Here is a 17879-nt window from a genome sequence, read left to right on the forward strand (position 1 = left end):
GCGTGTGCCGCGGCTTGATTTGCGATCACAGGTGAAGGACTCACCGGTGACCGCAAATCACCTGAGTGACTGCAGGGAGCCGCGCGATCACCGGTGCCGTCACTCAGGTTACCCGCGACCAGCTTGAGTCCTCCACCCGAGGCCTGTGGCCGCGGGTAACCTGAGTAACGTCCCCGCTGACAGTGCGACTCACTTCAGTACTCCGTGGAGCTGATAAGAGCGGCGGTGTTCTACGGCCGCTTCTGTCAGCTTCATGTAGCAGAGCTGGATGCGTCGTGGGATATTGTGAGGATTACGCCGGACCTGGAGGGGTATTTGGGGATTTTATTAAAGTGGTGAAAGAGGGTGTTTTTTGTCTTTTATTCCAAACAAAGGATTTTTTGGGTGTATGTGTTACTTTCACTTACAGGTTAATCATTGGAGGTGTCTCATAGACGCCTGTCATGATCAACCTAGGACTTAGTGGCAGCTATGGGCTGCTGCCATTAACTCCTTGTTACCCAGATTGCCACTGCACCAGGGCAATTCTGGATGAGCTGGGTAGAGTTCCGGGACTGTTGCATCTAATGGATGCGGAAATTCCGGGCGGCTGCTGGCTGATATTTTTAGGCTGGGGGGCTCCCCATGACGTGGGGCTCTCCATCCTGAGAATACCAGCCTTCAGCCGTGTGGCTTTAACTTGGCTGGTATCAAAATTGGGGGGACCGCACATCGTTTTCTTTTAATTATTTATTTTACTGCACTACATAGACCCGCCCACTTGCGGCTGTGATTGGTTGCATTGAGACAGCTGTCACTCTGCATGGGGACGCGTCTGACTGCATCCAATCATAGGCACCGGTGGGCGGGGAAAGCAGGGAATACCAGATTGAATAATGAGCGGCTGGCATTTTCAAAAGCAAGAGAAGCCGCCGCAGTGTGACAGCCGTGCAGCGCCGCGCCGGTGATTGGTCAGTGATCAGTGAGTAGGGGAGAGGGATAGACCAACAGAGAGAGAAGACCGATCGACAGGGAAACAGAGAGACCGACAGACAGAGAGAGACCAACATTGCAACCAAAACGCACAAAAGAAGTGACATGTTGCTTTTTAAAACGCAGCGTGCACATGGATTATGCACAATCTTCATAGATTGTGCAGGGGACGCAGAACGCATGCAGTTACACTGCAGTATAATATGCAGCGTAACTGCATGCAAATACGCAACGTGGGCACAGAGCCTTAAAGCTACTAAAAGGCGGACATGTGGTGCCCGGGATGCTGGGTATTCCCGCGTTGATGCAACCCTCCACAAGGTGGTCACAAGTGTGCACGGCCATCAGTGAGGTGCACGGGACGCCTCTATTGTACAAGAGTCGCCCGCAGAGCGTGGCGTTTGGAAACGTGGCCCTGCACCGCGGAGTGAGGAGCCCAGTATGGGGGGAAAGCTGAATGCAAATCACTGAGAGATCCCAAATGTCCAGTGCCGCTGTGAGGTCCTGGTGATCGGGCCATACACAGGAGTGTGGCATTCAGTCACCGCCAGGCCACGGCCGGGGGTCTCTCACCTGGACCCCCCACCTGTCATCTTCTCTTTATTCCATTAAGCGTCCGCTGCGGCTCCACATCCAGCAATAAACACGAGCTGTCACAATGAAGCGGTCACATTCTGCGGGGAGAAGACTTCAGGGGATCATTATTTTCATGACAGCCAGGAGCTCCTGCATGAAAAGGGATGGAAATGATATCGGCTGGCGATGTAATGGGGGCTCGTGACTGCGGCGACCCCGGGCGAGGACTGTCCCAGGGCGGGCGAGGACCGTCCCGGGCCAGGACAGGCAAGGCAATCAGTATGAGAGGTCCTCATCCTCACGAGGAATCACCAGGGAGGATGATTCCATCATTGCAGGCCGGATAATAAGAATGGAGGCTCCTCTGTGGTGGGACAATGATGACTAACGTCCACTTTCGGGGCTTCGGTCTCCTCATTAGCCATGGTGGCGAGAAACCCGAGCCAAGTGCAAATAGGTTTTGTCTCTGCACGGCGAGAATGTGTTTGGGTGATCCCCGGAGGAGCGCAGGAATTACCAGACCACGGAGCGCTGTGTAGTCCATGCGATGTGTGAAGATGTGGAATGGCCCCTGAGGCTGCAGAAGGTGACATCCATTATTTATCACCAGCGCAATAACAGCCATCCATGACAAGTGGCCGATTCCAGTCATTCCTTGACCTTTTCACGTCTCGAAAGAAGCCGGGGACCCCTCCAGTTCTAGCCCCCTTCTTCCCTTTACAGCGCTCCGCCATGCCGAATGTCGCACAGCGGCTGCCGCCAGTGATAATTTGCTCTCCTAAAGCCTATTTGGGAGCTGGAGTTTTGACAGAGACAGCTGGTGTCATAAATTGCCTTGTCTCATTTGGTTACTATACGGTAGCAGACAGCACCGAGTTGACGAGGTCTTCGGAGAACGCTTAAAACCTATTAAACCTTTGGAGCTAAGAGTTTGCAAAATAGCATTGAAGGAGCTGGGGACGGCGGCAGAATCAGCGGACAGTGCCGGATAATGTGAACTGAGAGCTGCTTTATGGCTGCCGGGGAGATTTACAGTCTCGTAACACACTCAACTTCAGGAACTCGGTTCTTTATTGCTAAACCTGCTCCTGTAGAGCCAGTCAATACCAACTCGGCACTGTGCCGCCATAACTCTCAAAACTGGAGGCCTCTGGGTGTCACAGCGTCGCATGGACCAATCCGCACAGACTGGGTGACCGGAGCGGGGTCTCCTCCATCGTCGTCACCTACGGGATCGCCATCACCCGGCTGCCAGGAAGACATAAGCTTAAAGGGCCACTCCGGGAAAAGTAACAAGAAATGGAGGACTCTGGGTCTCGTATGGACCAACTCCGCACACCCCGGATGACCGGAGCGGGGTCTCCTCCATCGTGGTCACCTATAGGATCGCCATGACCCGGCAGCCGGGAAGAAAAAAGCTTAAAGGGACACTCCGGGAAAAGTAACAAGAAATGGTGGACTCTGGATCTCGTATGGACCAACTCTGCACAGGCTGGGTGACCGGAGCGGGATCTCCTCCATTGTGGTCACCTATGGGATTGCCATGGCCTGGCAACCGGAAAGAAAAAAGCTTAAAGGGACACTCCGGGAAAAGTAACAAGAAATGGTGGACTCTGGATCTCGTATGGACCAACTCTGCACAAGCTGGGTGACCGGAGCGGGATCTCCTCCATTGTGGTCACCTATGGGATTGCCATGGCCTGGCAACCGGAAAGAAAAAAGCTTAAAGGGACACTCCGGGAAAAGTAACGAGAAGTAAAGGACTCTGCGTCTCGTATGGACCAACTCCGCACACCCCAGATAACTGGAGCGGGGTCTCCTCCATCGTGGTCACCTACGGGATCGCCATCACCTGGATGCCAGGAAGACATAAGCTTAAAGGGCCACTCCAGGAAAAGTATTGAGAAATGGAGGACTCTGCGTCTCGCATGGACTGTCTCCACACAGGCTGGATGACCGGAGCGGGGTCTCCTCCATCGGGGTCCCCTAAATGTGGAATCACCATGAGCCAGGAAGGGAAAAGTAACAAGAAATGTAGGCCTCTGGGTATCATGTAGACTGGCACCGCACAGGCTGAGTGGCCAAAGTGGGGTCTCCTCCGCCGGGGTCACCTACGGGATCGCCATGACCCTGCAGACGGAAAGAGAAAAGCTTAAAGGCCCCCTCCGGGAAAAGTAACAAGATCACTTCCAGCTTTCTCAGTCTTTGGCCCAGATTTATCGTTTTTTCTGCCTTTCTCAGGTGGGAATCACTGCTGAATGAAGCTTTAGATTTAGGGATTTTATTTCTGCACCAAATTCATTTTGGCTTTTGTGCAATTTTCTTCTTTTTTTTTTTTTATTAAATCTCTGACCGTTTCCGTGTTTGCCCGACGCTGGTTACGGTTAACAAGTCTCATTTTTTGTACAGTTGATGACTAATGAGCAACATTTTATTCTGCAAAAAGGCAAAAAAAAGCCATTGTGCCAATTCATCAAACATCATGTGAATTTAGCCCAATGACCACCAGCGAAAACCGGAGGACACGGCGGAAACAGCTGAAAAAAAAAAGCAAAATAAAAACCATTTGATGAATTGGGGTCTGTGTGCTTCACTTCCAGGATCCCTGCTTGCTGTCGGTGAATGGGATCATCCGGAGGTCCTGCTTCTCACTCTATATATCATGTTTAATCCTTAGTTTCTCACAGCTGCGGGTTTGTTACAGTTGTGTTCAGTCCAGATAAACCTCTGTGAACCTTAAATATGGACTGATACAATGTATCAGCGCAGGTAAATTGTAACAAACTAGCGGGTCACACACACACGACTTCTGCTACTGCTGCGTTTAGCTGGTTGAGGAATGCAGACACTGATACAGTGTAACAGACCCTCTGTTGTGTGAGCAGGACTCAGCCCTGAATGTTTCTATTCATCCCACAGCAAGCAGAGATATTAGGAAATTAGCGAGGAGCTGAATCCATGTTTGTTATAAAACTGTAGAATGAACCTTTTCTATGACTGACAGGTGCTCTAGTCACATCCAGAGCTGCAAACAACGCAATTCTGCAGCTTGGATTCTCCTAGTGAGGACACAGAAGCCCTAATATCACATCACCCGTGCACCCCAGCAGGGGCAGGACTACAATAGCTGCAGGGTGAACAGTCACACCCAGGCCCTGGAGCCTCGGGGCCACAGAAGTCCCTCTGGCCTATATGAAACAACCAATGGTATTTAATAGGTGCAAAAATTTGGGGCCCCAGTGGAGCATTTACGCCACTGTACCCCAGGACTACAATACAGGGGCAGACAAACGATTGGTGCAGCCGAAGAGGAGGTCAGGGGCCCAGGAGGTCAGGGGCCACCGCCTCCTCCAGAGCAGCTTCGTCGGTCCCATTCTTGCACTGCCAGGCCCCGTATATTGTTCTTGCGCAGGGCCCCTTCTATCTGCTCCAATATGTACAGATCATTGCTACATGGATAATTCCTGGTGTGTGATACAAGAGACAATGGCACCCTGTCCATCATGTCTGCTGTACCCGGTGCTGAGGAGCCTCTACCTCCGCACATCATTCAGCTGTGATACGGCTGCCCGCTCTGTCGAGCACTGGATGTAATGATATTTCTGTGCGGCTGATCATCATCAGATGAAATCTCTCTCCTGACATGTGATGAGTGGAGTCCTGGTCCTCCGCACCCACAGTAATACACGGCGGGCAGATCCTGGTCACCGCGCATAGGGCCGGAAACAACAAAAGCAAAAGATAATAGAAAAGGAATGAAATTCTCTGCGCTCAGTTCAGCGTCTTCCAGTTCTGCCCCTTCTGTGATAGGCGGAAGGTTCTGCAGAAACAAAGCCGGCTACAGACAAATCTGGCCTGGACTCCACACTGATACATTGTAAGAAGATGACCGGACCAGAAAATGGGGTGAATCATTGAGGGAACCCTACCTGGTGCCAGTGAGGATGGATTATTGGGATGAACCAGACCCGAAACTAGGGGGAACCACTGAGGGAACCCTAACTGGTGCCAAGAAGGTCAGATTATTGGGATGAACCAGACCCGAAACTAGGGGAACCATTGAGGGAACCCTACCTGGTGCCAGTGAGGAATTCGGATGAACCAGATCCGAAACTAGGGGAACCCTACCTGGTGCCAGTGAAGATAGATTATTGGGATAAACCAGACCCGAAACTAGGGGAACCATTGAGGGAATCCTACCTGGTGCCAGGGAGTTCAGATTATTGAAGTGGACCAAAAATTGGTGGAACCACTGAGGGAACCCTACCTGGTGCCAGTGAGGATGGATTATTGGGATGAACCCTACCTGGTGCCAGTGAGGCCGGATTGTTGGGATGGACCTGACCACAAAATGAGGGGAACCACTGAGGGAACCCTACTTGGTGCTAGTGAGGCCAGATTATTGGGATGGATCAGATCAGAAAATAGGGGGAACCACTGAGGGAACCCTACCTGGTGCCGGTGAGGCAGGATTTGGGGGATTTTACAATGAGTGAGCACCTTAGGGGGATGCTGGGGGTCCGGGCGCCGCACTCCTGCCCATTATTTACCCCTTATTTTGATGAATGCAGGATGGGGGGTGAATATCCGGGGTTTCCAGAATCTCAGTGTACTCCTGTAGTAAATTCTGGAGTATTTCTATAAATGAAGTGCACTCCGCTCCCCGTAATTTGTGGTTATTAAATGACCTTTAATGTCTATGGAGAGATCAGGCCTATGAAATTATATGTAGAAGCAGCTTTTAATTAAACACATTTTACTATCTGGCAGCGATAGATTAGAGGAGGGATTCGCTTTTATTGGCATTTAGTGGCATATACGGCTCTCACGTGCTGAAATATCCTGCGCTGCTGTGAGCAGTCACATGACCGGATATATATAAGTGGCGCTATAGGACGAGTGTTCAGTGTGGACTGTTTGTAGGGCTTCTGCTACCTAAACATTAGTGCCCCCTTCTGTCCATTACATTGCACGACTCTTTCTTTATGCATAGTAATAAGTTAGGGGCCCTCTATGCTTTCCTGCACCACTGCCTTTTGCGTTAGGGCCCCCCCATGGTTTCCTGCACCACGGTCTTCAGCATTAGCGGCCCCCATGCTTTCCTGCACCATGGTCTTCTGCGTTAGGGGCCCTCTATGCTTTCCTGGATAATGAGGAAAAGTAGGCTAAGTGGCTGGAACAGAGAAGGCCAGAATAATCTAGTCCGTGTAAATTTGTGTGTGTGTGCATATACACCGCGTGCAGAATTATTAGGCAAGTTGTATTTTAGAGGATTTTTTTATTATTGATCAACAACTATGTTCTCAATCACCCAAAAGATCATAAATATCAGAGCTTAATATCTTTGGCAGTTGGAGGGGTTAATATTTTTGGCAGTTGGAGGGTTTTTAAATTTGGCTTCTTAGGAGGATCTGTTTGTGCAGGTGACTATTACTGTGCAGAATTATTAGGCAACTTAATAAAAACCAAATCTATTCCCATCTCACTTGTTTATTGTCACCAGGAAACCAATATAACTGCACAAAATATAGAAATAAACATTTCTGACTGCAAAAACAAACCCAAAAAATGAGTGCCCAATATCGCCCCCTTTCTTTCTGATGACATTCAGCAGCCGAGCATCCATAGATTCTGTCATTGCTTGATCTGTTTACCATCCACATTGCGTGCAGCAGCCACCACAGCCTCCAGCCACCACAGCCTCCAGCCACCACAGCCTCCAGCCAACACAGCCTCCAGACACCACAGCCTCCAGCCAGCACAGCCTCCAGCCACCACAGCCTCCAGACACCACAGCCTCCAGACACCACAGCCTCCAGACACCACAGCCTCCAGACACTGCTCCCAGAGGTGGACTGTTTTCCCTCCCTGTAGATCTCACATTTTATGAGGGACCACAGGTTCTCTATGGGGTTCAGATCAGGTGAACAAGGGGGCCATGTCATTATTTTCTCATCTTTTAGACCTTTACTGGGCGGCCATGCTGTGGAGTAGTTGGATACATGTGATGGAGCATTGTCCTGCAGGAAAATCATGTTTTTCTTGAACGATAGCGACTTCTTCCTGTACCACTGCTTGAAGAAGTTGTCTTCCAGAAACTGGCAGTAGGTCTGGGAGTTGAGCTTCACTTCATCCTCAACCTGAAAAGGTGCCACAAGTTGATCTTTGCTGATCCCAGCCCATACCAGTGCCCACCTCCACCTTGCTGGCGTCTGAGTGGGAGTGGAGCTCTCTGCCCTTTACTGATCCAGCCTCTGGCCCGTCCATCTGCCCATCAAGAGTCACTCTCATTTCATCCATAAAACCTGTGAAGAATCAGTCTTCAGATATTTCTTGGCCCAGTCTTGAGGCTTTTATCTTATGTTTCTTGGTCAGAGGTGGTGGTTTTCAGCCTTTCTTACCTTGGCCTGTCCCTGAGTATGGCACACCTTGTGCTTTTTGATACTCCAGTAACGTTGCAGCTCTGAAATATGGACAAACTGGTGGCAAATGGCCTCTTGGCAGCTTCACGCTTAATTTTCCTCAATTCATGGGCAGTTATTTTGCGCCTTTTTTGCCCAGCACGCTTCTTGCGACCCTGTTGGCTATTTGCCATGAAACGCTTGATTGTTCGGTGATCATGCTCCAAATGTTTGGCAATTTCCAGACTGCTGCATCCCTCTGCAAGACATCGGACAATATGGACTTTTCAGAGCCCGTCACATCTCTCTTCTGACCCATTTTGCCAAAGGAAAGGAAGTTGCTTAATAATTAAGCCCCCCTTATATAGGGTGTTGTGTCATTACACCGCACCCCTCCTCATTACAGAGAGGCACATCTCCTGATTTACTTCATTGGTAGTTGGCTCTCAGCCTATACAGCTTGGAGTAGGACGACATGTATAAAAAGTATCATGTGATCACAATACTCATCTGCCTAATAATTCTGCACACAGCTTGAATGTGTGTGTGTGTGTGTGTGTGTGTGTGTGTGTGTGTGTGTGTGTGTATATATATATATATATATATATATATATATATATATATACATATATATATATATATATACATATATATATATACACACACACACAGCTGGTTCCGCTGATCTCGATGCCGCTTATTACCCCTGATTGTTTCCGTTTCATGTTCTTCCGCAGCTCACGGTGTCTTCTCTCCTCAGGTGACGGATGGAGGAACCATAAAACAGAAGATTTTCACTTTCGATGCGATGTTCTCAACCAATTACTCTCACATGGAGAATTATCGGAAAAGAGAAGACCTCTTGTACCAGTCCACCGTGCGGTGAGTAGATCATGGCTGGACCGTGTTGACTATGGAGCCGGCTGCTGCCTCCTCGTAATATTCACACTGCGCTATAAGATGTCGGCGGGGGGGATCATTGTGACGTTTTTTCATTCATTAGACTTTGTGTTCAGTTTCTTTCCTTCTGCTTTCTCTACTGCAATCATTTATAGCTGCAATTAAAGGGTTAGTCTAGGGCTAACCTCAATGTCAGGCTCTGTATGATATCAAGTGTTAACGTTGTGTAATATACACACTGTTGGGATTTCTCCCCGTTTGTTGGTTCCAGCAGTCGTCATCTGCCCATGTGCAGACTCATGCCAACTAGTTTCTCCTCCTGTGTACATATGCAGGTCACATCTGAGAGGTGTAATGACAGCCGCTCAAACTGGGCAAAATCCTAACAGTTGATATATTACACACTATAAGGATTTGGCAGCGCCAAGGTACAAAAACCCTGTAATGCCAGCCACTCCGGGTTGATGCAAGTTTCTGAATGTTGGATGCAGTGGTTTAGAAAAAGTTAACATTTCTCTGGCATTGATATTATTAACACCAATTCCAAACACAGCAGCCAATTACTGACCTCCACAGTGATGCCGCCGAGTGATTGGCTGCAGTGGTCACGTGAATGATTTCCATCATCTGATTGGAGTCCATGCCATGATCTAATGTGCAGACTTGGAGCGGGGGAGGGGTGCCTGTCGAGTCGGGGATCAGATACAGCCTCTGTTCTTCCCACTCATCCACCAACAAACTTTTCCCAAGGTCGGACGCGGAGCAGCATCGGGCTGCAGTCATTAACTTCACAGGCGAGAGACCCCAGCGCAGGCGCCTTCTTATGGCGGGCACAGGCGAGAGGCGGCATTAGTATACAGAGTCACAGGCAAATGGGGAGCGCGAGCGCAGATGAAAGGAGCAGAAGATAAAAGTCTTTTTTTTGTGCCGGATCCTGAGGGTACACAAAGACGATCAACCGGCGTGAGGCAAATTTTATCATTTCAAAGATAAAAATCCACTCCCTCCATTCTCCGGAGCCATCCGGCGCCATGTCATAATTATGAGTCCGTGTGATACGCTCTGAGGTCGGCATTGTCGCCATCCCATGAGAAACTGCAGCTCTGCCTAACGGGTCCTAAAACAGTTCTTCAGGGAAACGACCAAGGACCCAGCTGAAGGTTTGTAACAATGTATCCAGTCTGGACAATCCTCTGTGAGCCTTCCCTGCCTTGTTACAATGTATCCTGTCTGGACAATCCTATGTGAGCCTTCCCTGCCTTGTTACCATGTATCCAGTCTGGACAATCCTCTGTGAGCCTTCCCTGCCTAGTTACCATGTATCCAGTCTGGACAATCCTCTGTGAGCCTTCCCTGCTTTGTTACAATGTATCCAGTCTGGACAATCCTCTGTGAGCCTTTCCTGCCTTGTTACAATGTATGCAGTCTGGACAATCCTCTGTGAGTCTTCCCTGCCTTGTTACAATGTATCCTGTATGGACAATCCTCTGTGAGCCTTCCCTGCCTTGTTACAATGCATCCAGTATGGACAATCCTCTGTGAGCCTTCCCTGCCTTGTTACAATGTATCCTGTCTGGACAGTCCTCTGTGAGCCTTCCCTGCCTTGTTACAATGTATCCAGTCTGGACAATCCTCTGTGAGCCTTCCCTGCCTTGTTACAATGTATCCTGTCTGGACAATCCTCTGTGAGCCTTCCCTGCCTTGTTACAATGTATCCTGTATGGACAATCCTCTGTGAGACTTCCCTGCCTTGTTACAATGTATCCAGTCTGGACAATCCTCTGTGAGCCTTCCCTGCCTTGTTACAATGTATCCTGTATGGACAATCCTCTGTGAGCCTTCCCTGCTTTGTTACAATGCATCCAGTCTGGACAGTCCTCTGTGAGCCTTCCCTGCCTTGTTACAATGTATCCTGTCTGGACAATCCTCTGTGAGCCTTCCCTGCCTTGTTACAATGTATCCTGTATGGACAATCCTCTGTGAGTCTTCCCTGCCTTGTTACAATGTATCCTGTATGGACAATCCTCTGTGAGACTTCCCAGCCTTGTTACAATGTATCCAGTCTGGACAATCCTCTGTGAGCCTTCCCAGCCTTGTTACAATGTATCCTGTATGGACAATCCTCTGTGAGCCTTCCCTGCTTTGTTACAATGCATCCAGTCTGGACAGTCCTCTGTGAGTCTTCCCTGCCTTGTTACAATGTATGCAGTCTGGACAATCCTCTGTGAGCCTTCCCTGCCTTTTTACCATGTATCCTGTATGGACAATCCTCTGTGAGCCTTCCCTGCCTTTTTACCATATATCCTGTATGGACAATCCTCTGTGAGCCTTCCCTGCCTTTCCTCCTGTCTTCAGTAATGTAGAGAGTGTCAGTCTGGAGGGCGTGCCGCTCAGTAGGATTGTATTGTCCCTGCTGGATACATTGTAACAAACCTTCAGCTGTGAGATTGTAAGGTGATGAAAGATGTGAGGAGAGTTTAGCCTCATTATCTCTGTAGCAAGTAGCTCAGTAGCAGAGTGCATGCTGGGACTTGTAGTGCTGAAGGGCCGTGGGTTTTATGTCTGTGACTCACATTCCACTGTTCAGTGGGAAATCCAAAGTTACTGAAGTAAGAAAACGCCTGGAATTACAGAGGAGTAAATGTTGCATTAAGGCATGGAGCGCGGGTAATGCTGGCAGCGATAGCGCTAGATTGGAAGCACGGAACAGGGGCACATTTACATGTAAATGAAGATATTTAGATTTTTGTTTTTTTCCAGCAGAGAATGGAAGCAGCAGGAGAGGTGGACCTGGTGGAGGAGGGAGAGCGGCCGATGGTGGGGGGCAGAGGTGAATCCGAGGGTCCCACTATCCGCAAACTGTGCTGAAGTGTTAGATATAGGTGTGGGATAGAGAACCGGAAAAGAGTGCTGCGCTCCGATACTGCGTAAACCAGACGGCGCAATATTACCCCACACATCAGAACTATTGCAGGGCTGCCTTTCTCTTTATTCACTTATTACCCTTTCAGGGCGCGCATCGGGAACATACCGCAAGCTGCGAAATCTTTTCTAGATTATTTTTTTTTTTTAGCTACATACGTAGGTTGGATGGGTATTTGTTTGGATAGGTGTTTGGGTACTAGTTTGGTTGGATGGGTGGGTGGATGTATGGATGGGTGTTTGGGTAGGTAAGTAGTTAGTGATGGATGGGTGGGTTTTGGGTAGTTGGGTGGTTGAATGGGAGGGTGGTTGGGTAGATAGTTGGGTGGGTGTTTGGGTAGGTGGTTGGGTAGGTAGTTGGTTGAATGGGTAGATAGTTGGTTGGGTGGGTGGTTGGGTAGGTAGTTGGTTGCATGGGTAGATAGCTGGGTGGGTGGTTGGGTAGGTAGTTGGATGGGTGGGTGGTTGGGTAGGTAGTTGGTTGGGTTGTTGGATGGTAGATGGTTGGGTAGGTAGTTGGTTGAATGGGTAGATAGTTGGGTGGGTGGTTGGGTAGGTAGTTGGTTGGTTGGGTGGGTGGTTGGGTAGGTAGTTGGTTGGATGGGTAGATAGTTGGGTGAGTGGGTGGTTGGGTAGGTAGTTGGTTGAATGGGTAGATGGGTGGGTGGTTGGGTAGCTAGTTGGTTGGATGGGTGGGTGGTTGGGTAGGTAGTTGGTTGGGTGGGTGGTTGGGTAGGTAGTTGGTTGGATGGGTAGATAGTTGGGTGAGTGGGTGGTTGGGTAGGTAGTTGGTTGGATGGGTGGGTGGTTGGGTAGGTAGTTGGTTGGATGGGTGGGTGTTTGGGTAGGTAGTTGGTTGAATGGGTAGGTGGTTGGTTGGATGGGTGGGTGGATGGGTAGGTAGTTGGGTGGGTGGTTGGGTAGGTAGTTGGGTGGTTGGATGGGTGGGTGTTTGGGTAGGTAGTTGGTTGAATGGGTAGGTAGTTGGTTGGATGGGTGGGTGGTTGGGTAGGTAGTTGGTTGGGTGGGTGTTTGGGTAGGTAGTTGGTTGGATGGGTGGGTGTTTGGCTAGGTAGTTGGTTGGATGGGTGGGTGGTTGGGTAGGTGGGTGGTTGGGTAGGTAGGTAGTTGGTTGGATGGGTGGGTGGTTGGGTAGGTAGTTGGTTGGATGGGTGGGTGTTTGGGTAGGTAGTTGGTTGGATGGGTGGGTGGTTGGGTAGGTAGTTGGTTGGATGGGTAGATGGTTGGGTAGGTGGGTGGTTGGGTAGGTAGTTTGTTGGATGGGTGGGTGGTTGGGTAGGTAGTTGGTTGGATGGGTGGGTGGTTGGGTAGGTGGCTAGTTGGGTAGGTAGTTGGTTGGATGGGTGGGTGGTTGGGTAGGTAGTTGGTTGGATGGGTAGATGGTTGGGTAGGTGGCTGGTTGGGTAGGTAGTTGGGTGGTTGGGTGGGTGTTTGGGTAGGTAGTTGGTTGGATGGGTAGATAGTTGGGTGGGTGGGTGGTTAGATACTAGATCAGAGATGTTAGATGGATCTCAGTGCTGCAGTCAGTGTCCTCCAGATCAGTCATTAGCGGATCAGATACTATGTGGTGGTGTCTGTTTCCTTTCTTGCTGCCCACTTGGTATCATGTCTGACCCCACTGTCCTCATTTTCGGGTGGGTCCTGTGACCGTTGCTGTTGTCCAGGCGTTGCTTTCATTATGCTGGTGATGAGGCCTGAGGCCGCTGTTCTTTATTGCAGTGTAGCCCCATATAGCGGCAGCGCAGCGACCTATATAACCGAGGCCTCGTTAATGGTTTCCCTGTCACTACCTGTCTGTATCGATCAGTGATACGTGCTGGCCTGCGGGCACGCTCCGGGCGGCTCTGGGCACCCGCTGCAGCGGCTGTAGGCTCAGCCACAGTGACCCATTTACCACTCACATAAATACTGAGCTGTGGGAATAGGAGCGCAGCTCCGGCCGCCTCTGTAATCTGTGACATTCTGGGGTCAAGAGCGCTCAGCCGGTCCCCCTCCCTCCATGGACCGCAATCTCCAGCACAAATCACATTATCTCAGCCGAATGTACAGCCTGAGCTCCGACATGACAGAATGAGGCATGGGGCCAGCAGGGGGCGTCCTGCCGCACAGAGCCACTCACACTGTGCAGGACGTGGAGGGGACACATGGCACAAAGACCCCCATGAGACTCTGCATATTACAGAGGACCAGCAGGGGGCGTCCTCCCGCACAGAGGCCACTCACACTGTGCAGGACGTGGAGGGGACACATGGCACAAAGACCCCCATGAGACTCTGCATATTACAGAGGACCAGCAGGGGGCGTCCTCCCACACAGAGGCCACTCACACTGTGCAGGACATAGAGGGGACACATGGCACAAAGACCCCCATGAGACTCTGCATATTATGGAGGGCCAGCAGGGGGCGTCCTCCCGCACAGAGGCCACTCACACGGTACAGGACGTAGAGGGGACACATGGCACAAAGACCCCCATGAGACTCTGCATATTATGGAGGGCCAGCAGGGGGCGTCCTCCCGCACAGAGGCCACTCACACGGTACAGGACGTAGAGGGGACACATGGCACAAAGACCCCCATGAGACTCTGCATATTATGGAGGGCCAGCAGGGGGCGTCCTCCCACACAGAGGCCACTCACACTGTGCAGGACATAGAGGGGACACATGGCACAGAGACCCCCATGAGACTCTGCATATTACAGAGGGCCAGCAGGGGGCGTCCTCCCGCACAGAGGCCACTCACACTGTGCAGGACGTGGAGGGGATACATGGCACAGAGACCCCCATGTGACTCTGCATATTACAGAGGGCCAGCAGGAGGCGTCCTCCCGCACAGAGGCCACTCATGCGGTGCAGGACGTGGAGGGGACACATGGCACAAAGACCCCCATGTGACTCTGCATATTACAGAGGGCCAGCAGGGGGCGTCCTCCCGCACAGAGGCCACTCACACGGTGCAGGACGTGGAGGAGACACATGGCACAAAGACCCCCATGAGACTCTGCATATTATGGAGAAAAGGGGGCTAATAAGTGAAGATGGCAGCAGCAACAGGATCAGCTGCTGCAGCACCTCTTTTTCATTTTGAATATTTCCATTCATTGATGGGCATACTGCACCGGGGCCGCTGTAGTCACCTGTGTGCCCTCAGACGAGGCACCAGATGGAGGATTTGCCCATCTTCCTCTGCTGTGGACTGAGGGAACGTGCACGGGGCAAGCTGGGAGGCCACGGGGAGATGACGCCCTCCTCTGTTACTGGTATCCAGCACTGGGCCAGCAGCTCACGCTCTGTGCTACCCCGCTGCTGCAGAACCTCTTGTAGACGAGCAGGGAGGTGTGGCTTACATATGTACATGTATATTGTATTATATTTGATTGTCTTTTATTTCCAGCTTCATTCTGATTAATCCCAGGAGCCGTCGTGTTTGTCGCGTCCGGTTAATTAGACGGTTGTGCATTATTAATTGCGCTGTCTGGTTGTTACAATGTATCGGGACGCTTCTCTGGATTACCGGCCTTATCAGGTGCCGAACAGATGTAAACACGCTATTAAATCAGATTAAAGACCCAAAGGTCACTGCTGTCTGTGTATAAAATGTGATATTACATCCAGGCGGCTTATACGAGGACGGCACATCCCTGCCGGGATCATTCCAAGGGTTTCAGCCGGTGATGGGAATTATTGATCCACGTACTATCACTGCCGAGGTGCACAACATTCATAATAACCCACAGGGAAAATCTGCTCTCAATGCACACATCACCTGGAACAGCAGCATCTGAAGAACAAACTGCAGTGTAAAGCATGGGGGAAAGTGCTCCATCCCGTCTGCCTGATGAGACAGGGCGTGGCTTACATGGCATCTATTCAAGTCAATGAGCAGTTTGAATACTGTATACTGCTCCTCCGGGGTGCGGCCGCTCTCTGCAGCCCTCTGGGGTGCGACCGCTCTCTGCAGCCCTCCATGGTGCGCCCGGTCTCTGCAGCCCTCCGTGGTGCGGCCGCTTTCTGCAGCCCTCCATAGTGCGGCCACTTTCTTCAGCCTTCAGGGGTGCGGCCGTTCTCTGCAGCCCTCCGGGGTGCGGCCGTTCTCTGCAGCCCTCCGGTGTGCGGCCGGTCTCTGCAGTCCTCCGGGGTGCGGCCGGTCTCTGCAGCCCTCCATGGTGCGCCCAGTCTCTGCAGCCCTCCGTGGTGAGGCCGCTCTCTGCAGCCCTCCATAGTGCGGCCACTTTCTGCAGCCCTCCATAGTGCGGCCACTTTCTTCAGCTCTCTGGGGTGCGGCCGTTCTCTGCAGCCCTCCGGTGTGCGGCCGGTCTCTGCAGTCCTCCGGGGTGCGGCCGGTCTCTGCAGTCCTCCAGGTGTGCGGCTGGTCTCTGCAGCCCTCCAGGTGTGCGGCCGGTCTCTGCAGTCCTCCGGGGTGTGGCCGGTCTCTGCAGTCCTCCGGGGTGTGGCCGGTCTCTGCAGCCCTCCAGGTGTGCGGCCGGTCTCTGCAGTCCTCCGGTGTGCGGCCGGTCTCTGCAGCCCTCCAGGTGTGCGGCCGGTCTCTGTAGTCCTCCAGCGTGCGGCCGGTCTCTGCAGTCCTCCGGTGTGCGGCCGGTCTCTGCAGTCCTCCGGTGTGCGGCCGGTCTCTGCAGCCCTCCGGTGTGCGGCCGGTCTCTGCAGTCCTCCGGTGTGCGGCCGGTCTCTGCAGTCCTCCGGTGTGCGGCCGGTCTCTGCAGTCTACGGTGTGCGGCCGGTCTCTGCAGTCCTCCGGTGTGCGGCCGGTCTCTGCAGTCCTCCGGTGTGCGGCCGGTCTCTGCAGTCCTCCGGTGTGCGGCCGGTCTCTGCAGCCCTCCGGTGTGCGGCCGGTCTCTGCAGCCCTCCGGTGTGCGGCCGGTCTCTGCAGTCCTCCGGTGTGCGGCCGGTCTCTGCAGTCCTCCGGTGTGCGGCCGGTCTCTGCAGTCTACGGTGTGCGGCCGGTCTCTGCAGTCCTCCGGTGTGCGGCCGGTCTCTGCAGTCCTCCGGTGTGCGGCCGGTCTCTGCAGTCCTCCGGTGTGCGGCCGGTCTCTGCAGTCCTCCGGTGTGCGGCCGGTCTCTGCAGTCCTCCGGGGTGCGGCCGGTCTCTTCAGTCCTCCGGTGTGCGGCTGGTCTCTACAGTCCTCCGGGGTGCGGCCGGTCTCTTCAGTCCTCCGGTGTGCGGCTGGTCTCTACAGTCCTCCGGGGTGCGGCCGGTCTCTACAGTCCTCCGGGGTCCGGCCGGTCTCTGCAGTCCTCCGGTGTGCGGCCGGTCTCTGCAGCCCTCCGGTGTGCGGCCGGTCTCTGCAGCTCCCTGACTTCTCGGCAGCCCCTGATCTTCGCATACACAGAGTTACACATGAGATATGCTGTGTGGATGGGGAACGATCCGAGCGTTCTGCTATTATCCAGCGATGCGCCCGATTCTGGAGCTGGTGAATATTTGATAGAATTATGCAAACCACAGGCCAGAGGTGGCGGAGGGAGAGGAGAGGTGGCGGAGGGAGAGGAGAGGCGGCGGAGGGAGAGGAGAGGCGGCGGAGGGAGAGGAGAGGCGGCGGAGGGAGAGGGGAGGCGGCGGAGGGAGAGGAGAGGCGGCGGAGGGAGAGGAGAGGCGGCGGAGGGAGAGGAGAGGCGGCGGAGGGAGAGGAGAGGCGGCGGAGGGAGAGGAGAGGCGGCGGAGGGAGAGGAGAGGCGGCGGAGGGAGAGGAGAGGCGGCGGAGGGAGAGGAGAGGCGCCCGAGCCAAGTGGCAGCTGCTAAGCCCCTTCTAATGACTGATCTCAATAATGTATAATCTGCTTTCCTTCTGCACGTCGCTCACCGCTCGGCTAACAAGTGTTATATCTCATAGCAGTCACCGAGTAGAGTCCTCCTGGATATAATGGAGACGGAGTATTATCACCCCCCCCCCCCACCGCCCCCCCGCTATAGGTGACCGAATGTAATCAGCGCAGTGTGACAACTGGCAGGATACGCACCGACTACAGAGTATATATCTATAATACACTGCTCTGCCTTCTCAACCATCAACCGCTGACTCACACTGTGTATCCTGAGATTACAGCGGAGAAAGATGCAGAATAGTGAGC

At 52.4% G+C, this 17879-nt stretch overlaps 1 protein-coding gene across 1 annotated transcript in view; it reads left to right on the forward strand.

The window, feature by feature from the left end:
- Positions 1-17879, forward strand: part of IGSF21 (immunoglobin superfamily member 21) — a 472741-nt gene that overhangs the window by 231633 nt on the left and 223229 nt on the right. Inside the window, exon 3 of the mRNA XM_075328499.1 lies at positions 8710-8831. Within this exon, the coding sequence (XP_075184614.1) occupies positions 8710-8831 (122 nt within the window). The remainder of the gene's footprint in view (positions 1-8709; positions 8832-17879) is intronic.

Source organism: Anomaloglossus baeobatrachus, chromosome 11 (assembly GCF_048569485.1).
Source record: "Anomaloglossus baeobatrachus isolate aAnoBae1 chromosome 11, aAnoBae1.hap1, whole genome shotgun sequence".
NCBI lineage: Eukaryota > Metazoa > Chordata > Amphibia > Anura > Aromobatidae > Anomaloglossus > Anomaloglossus baeobatrachus.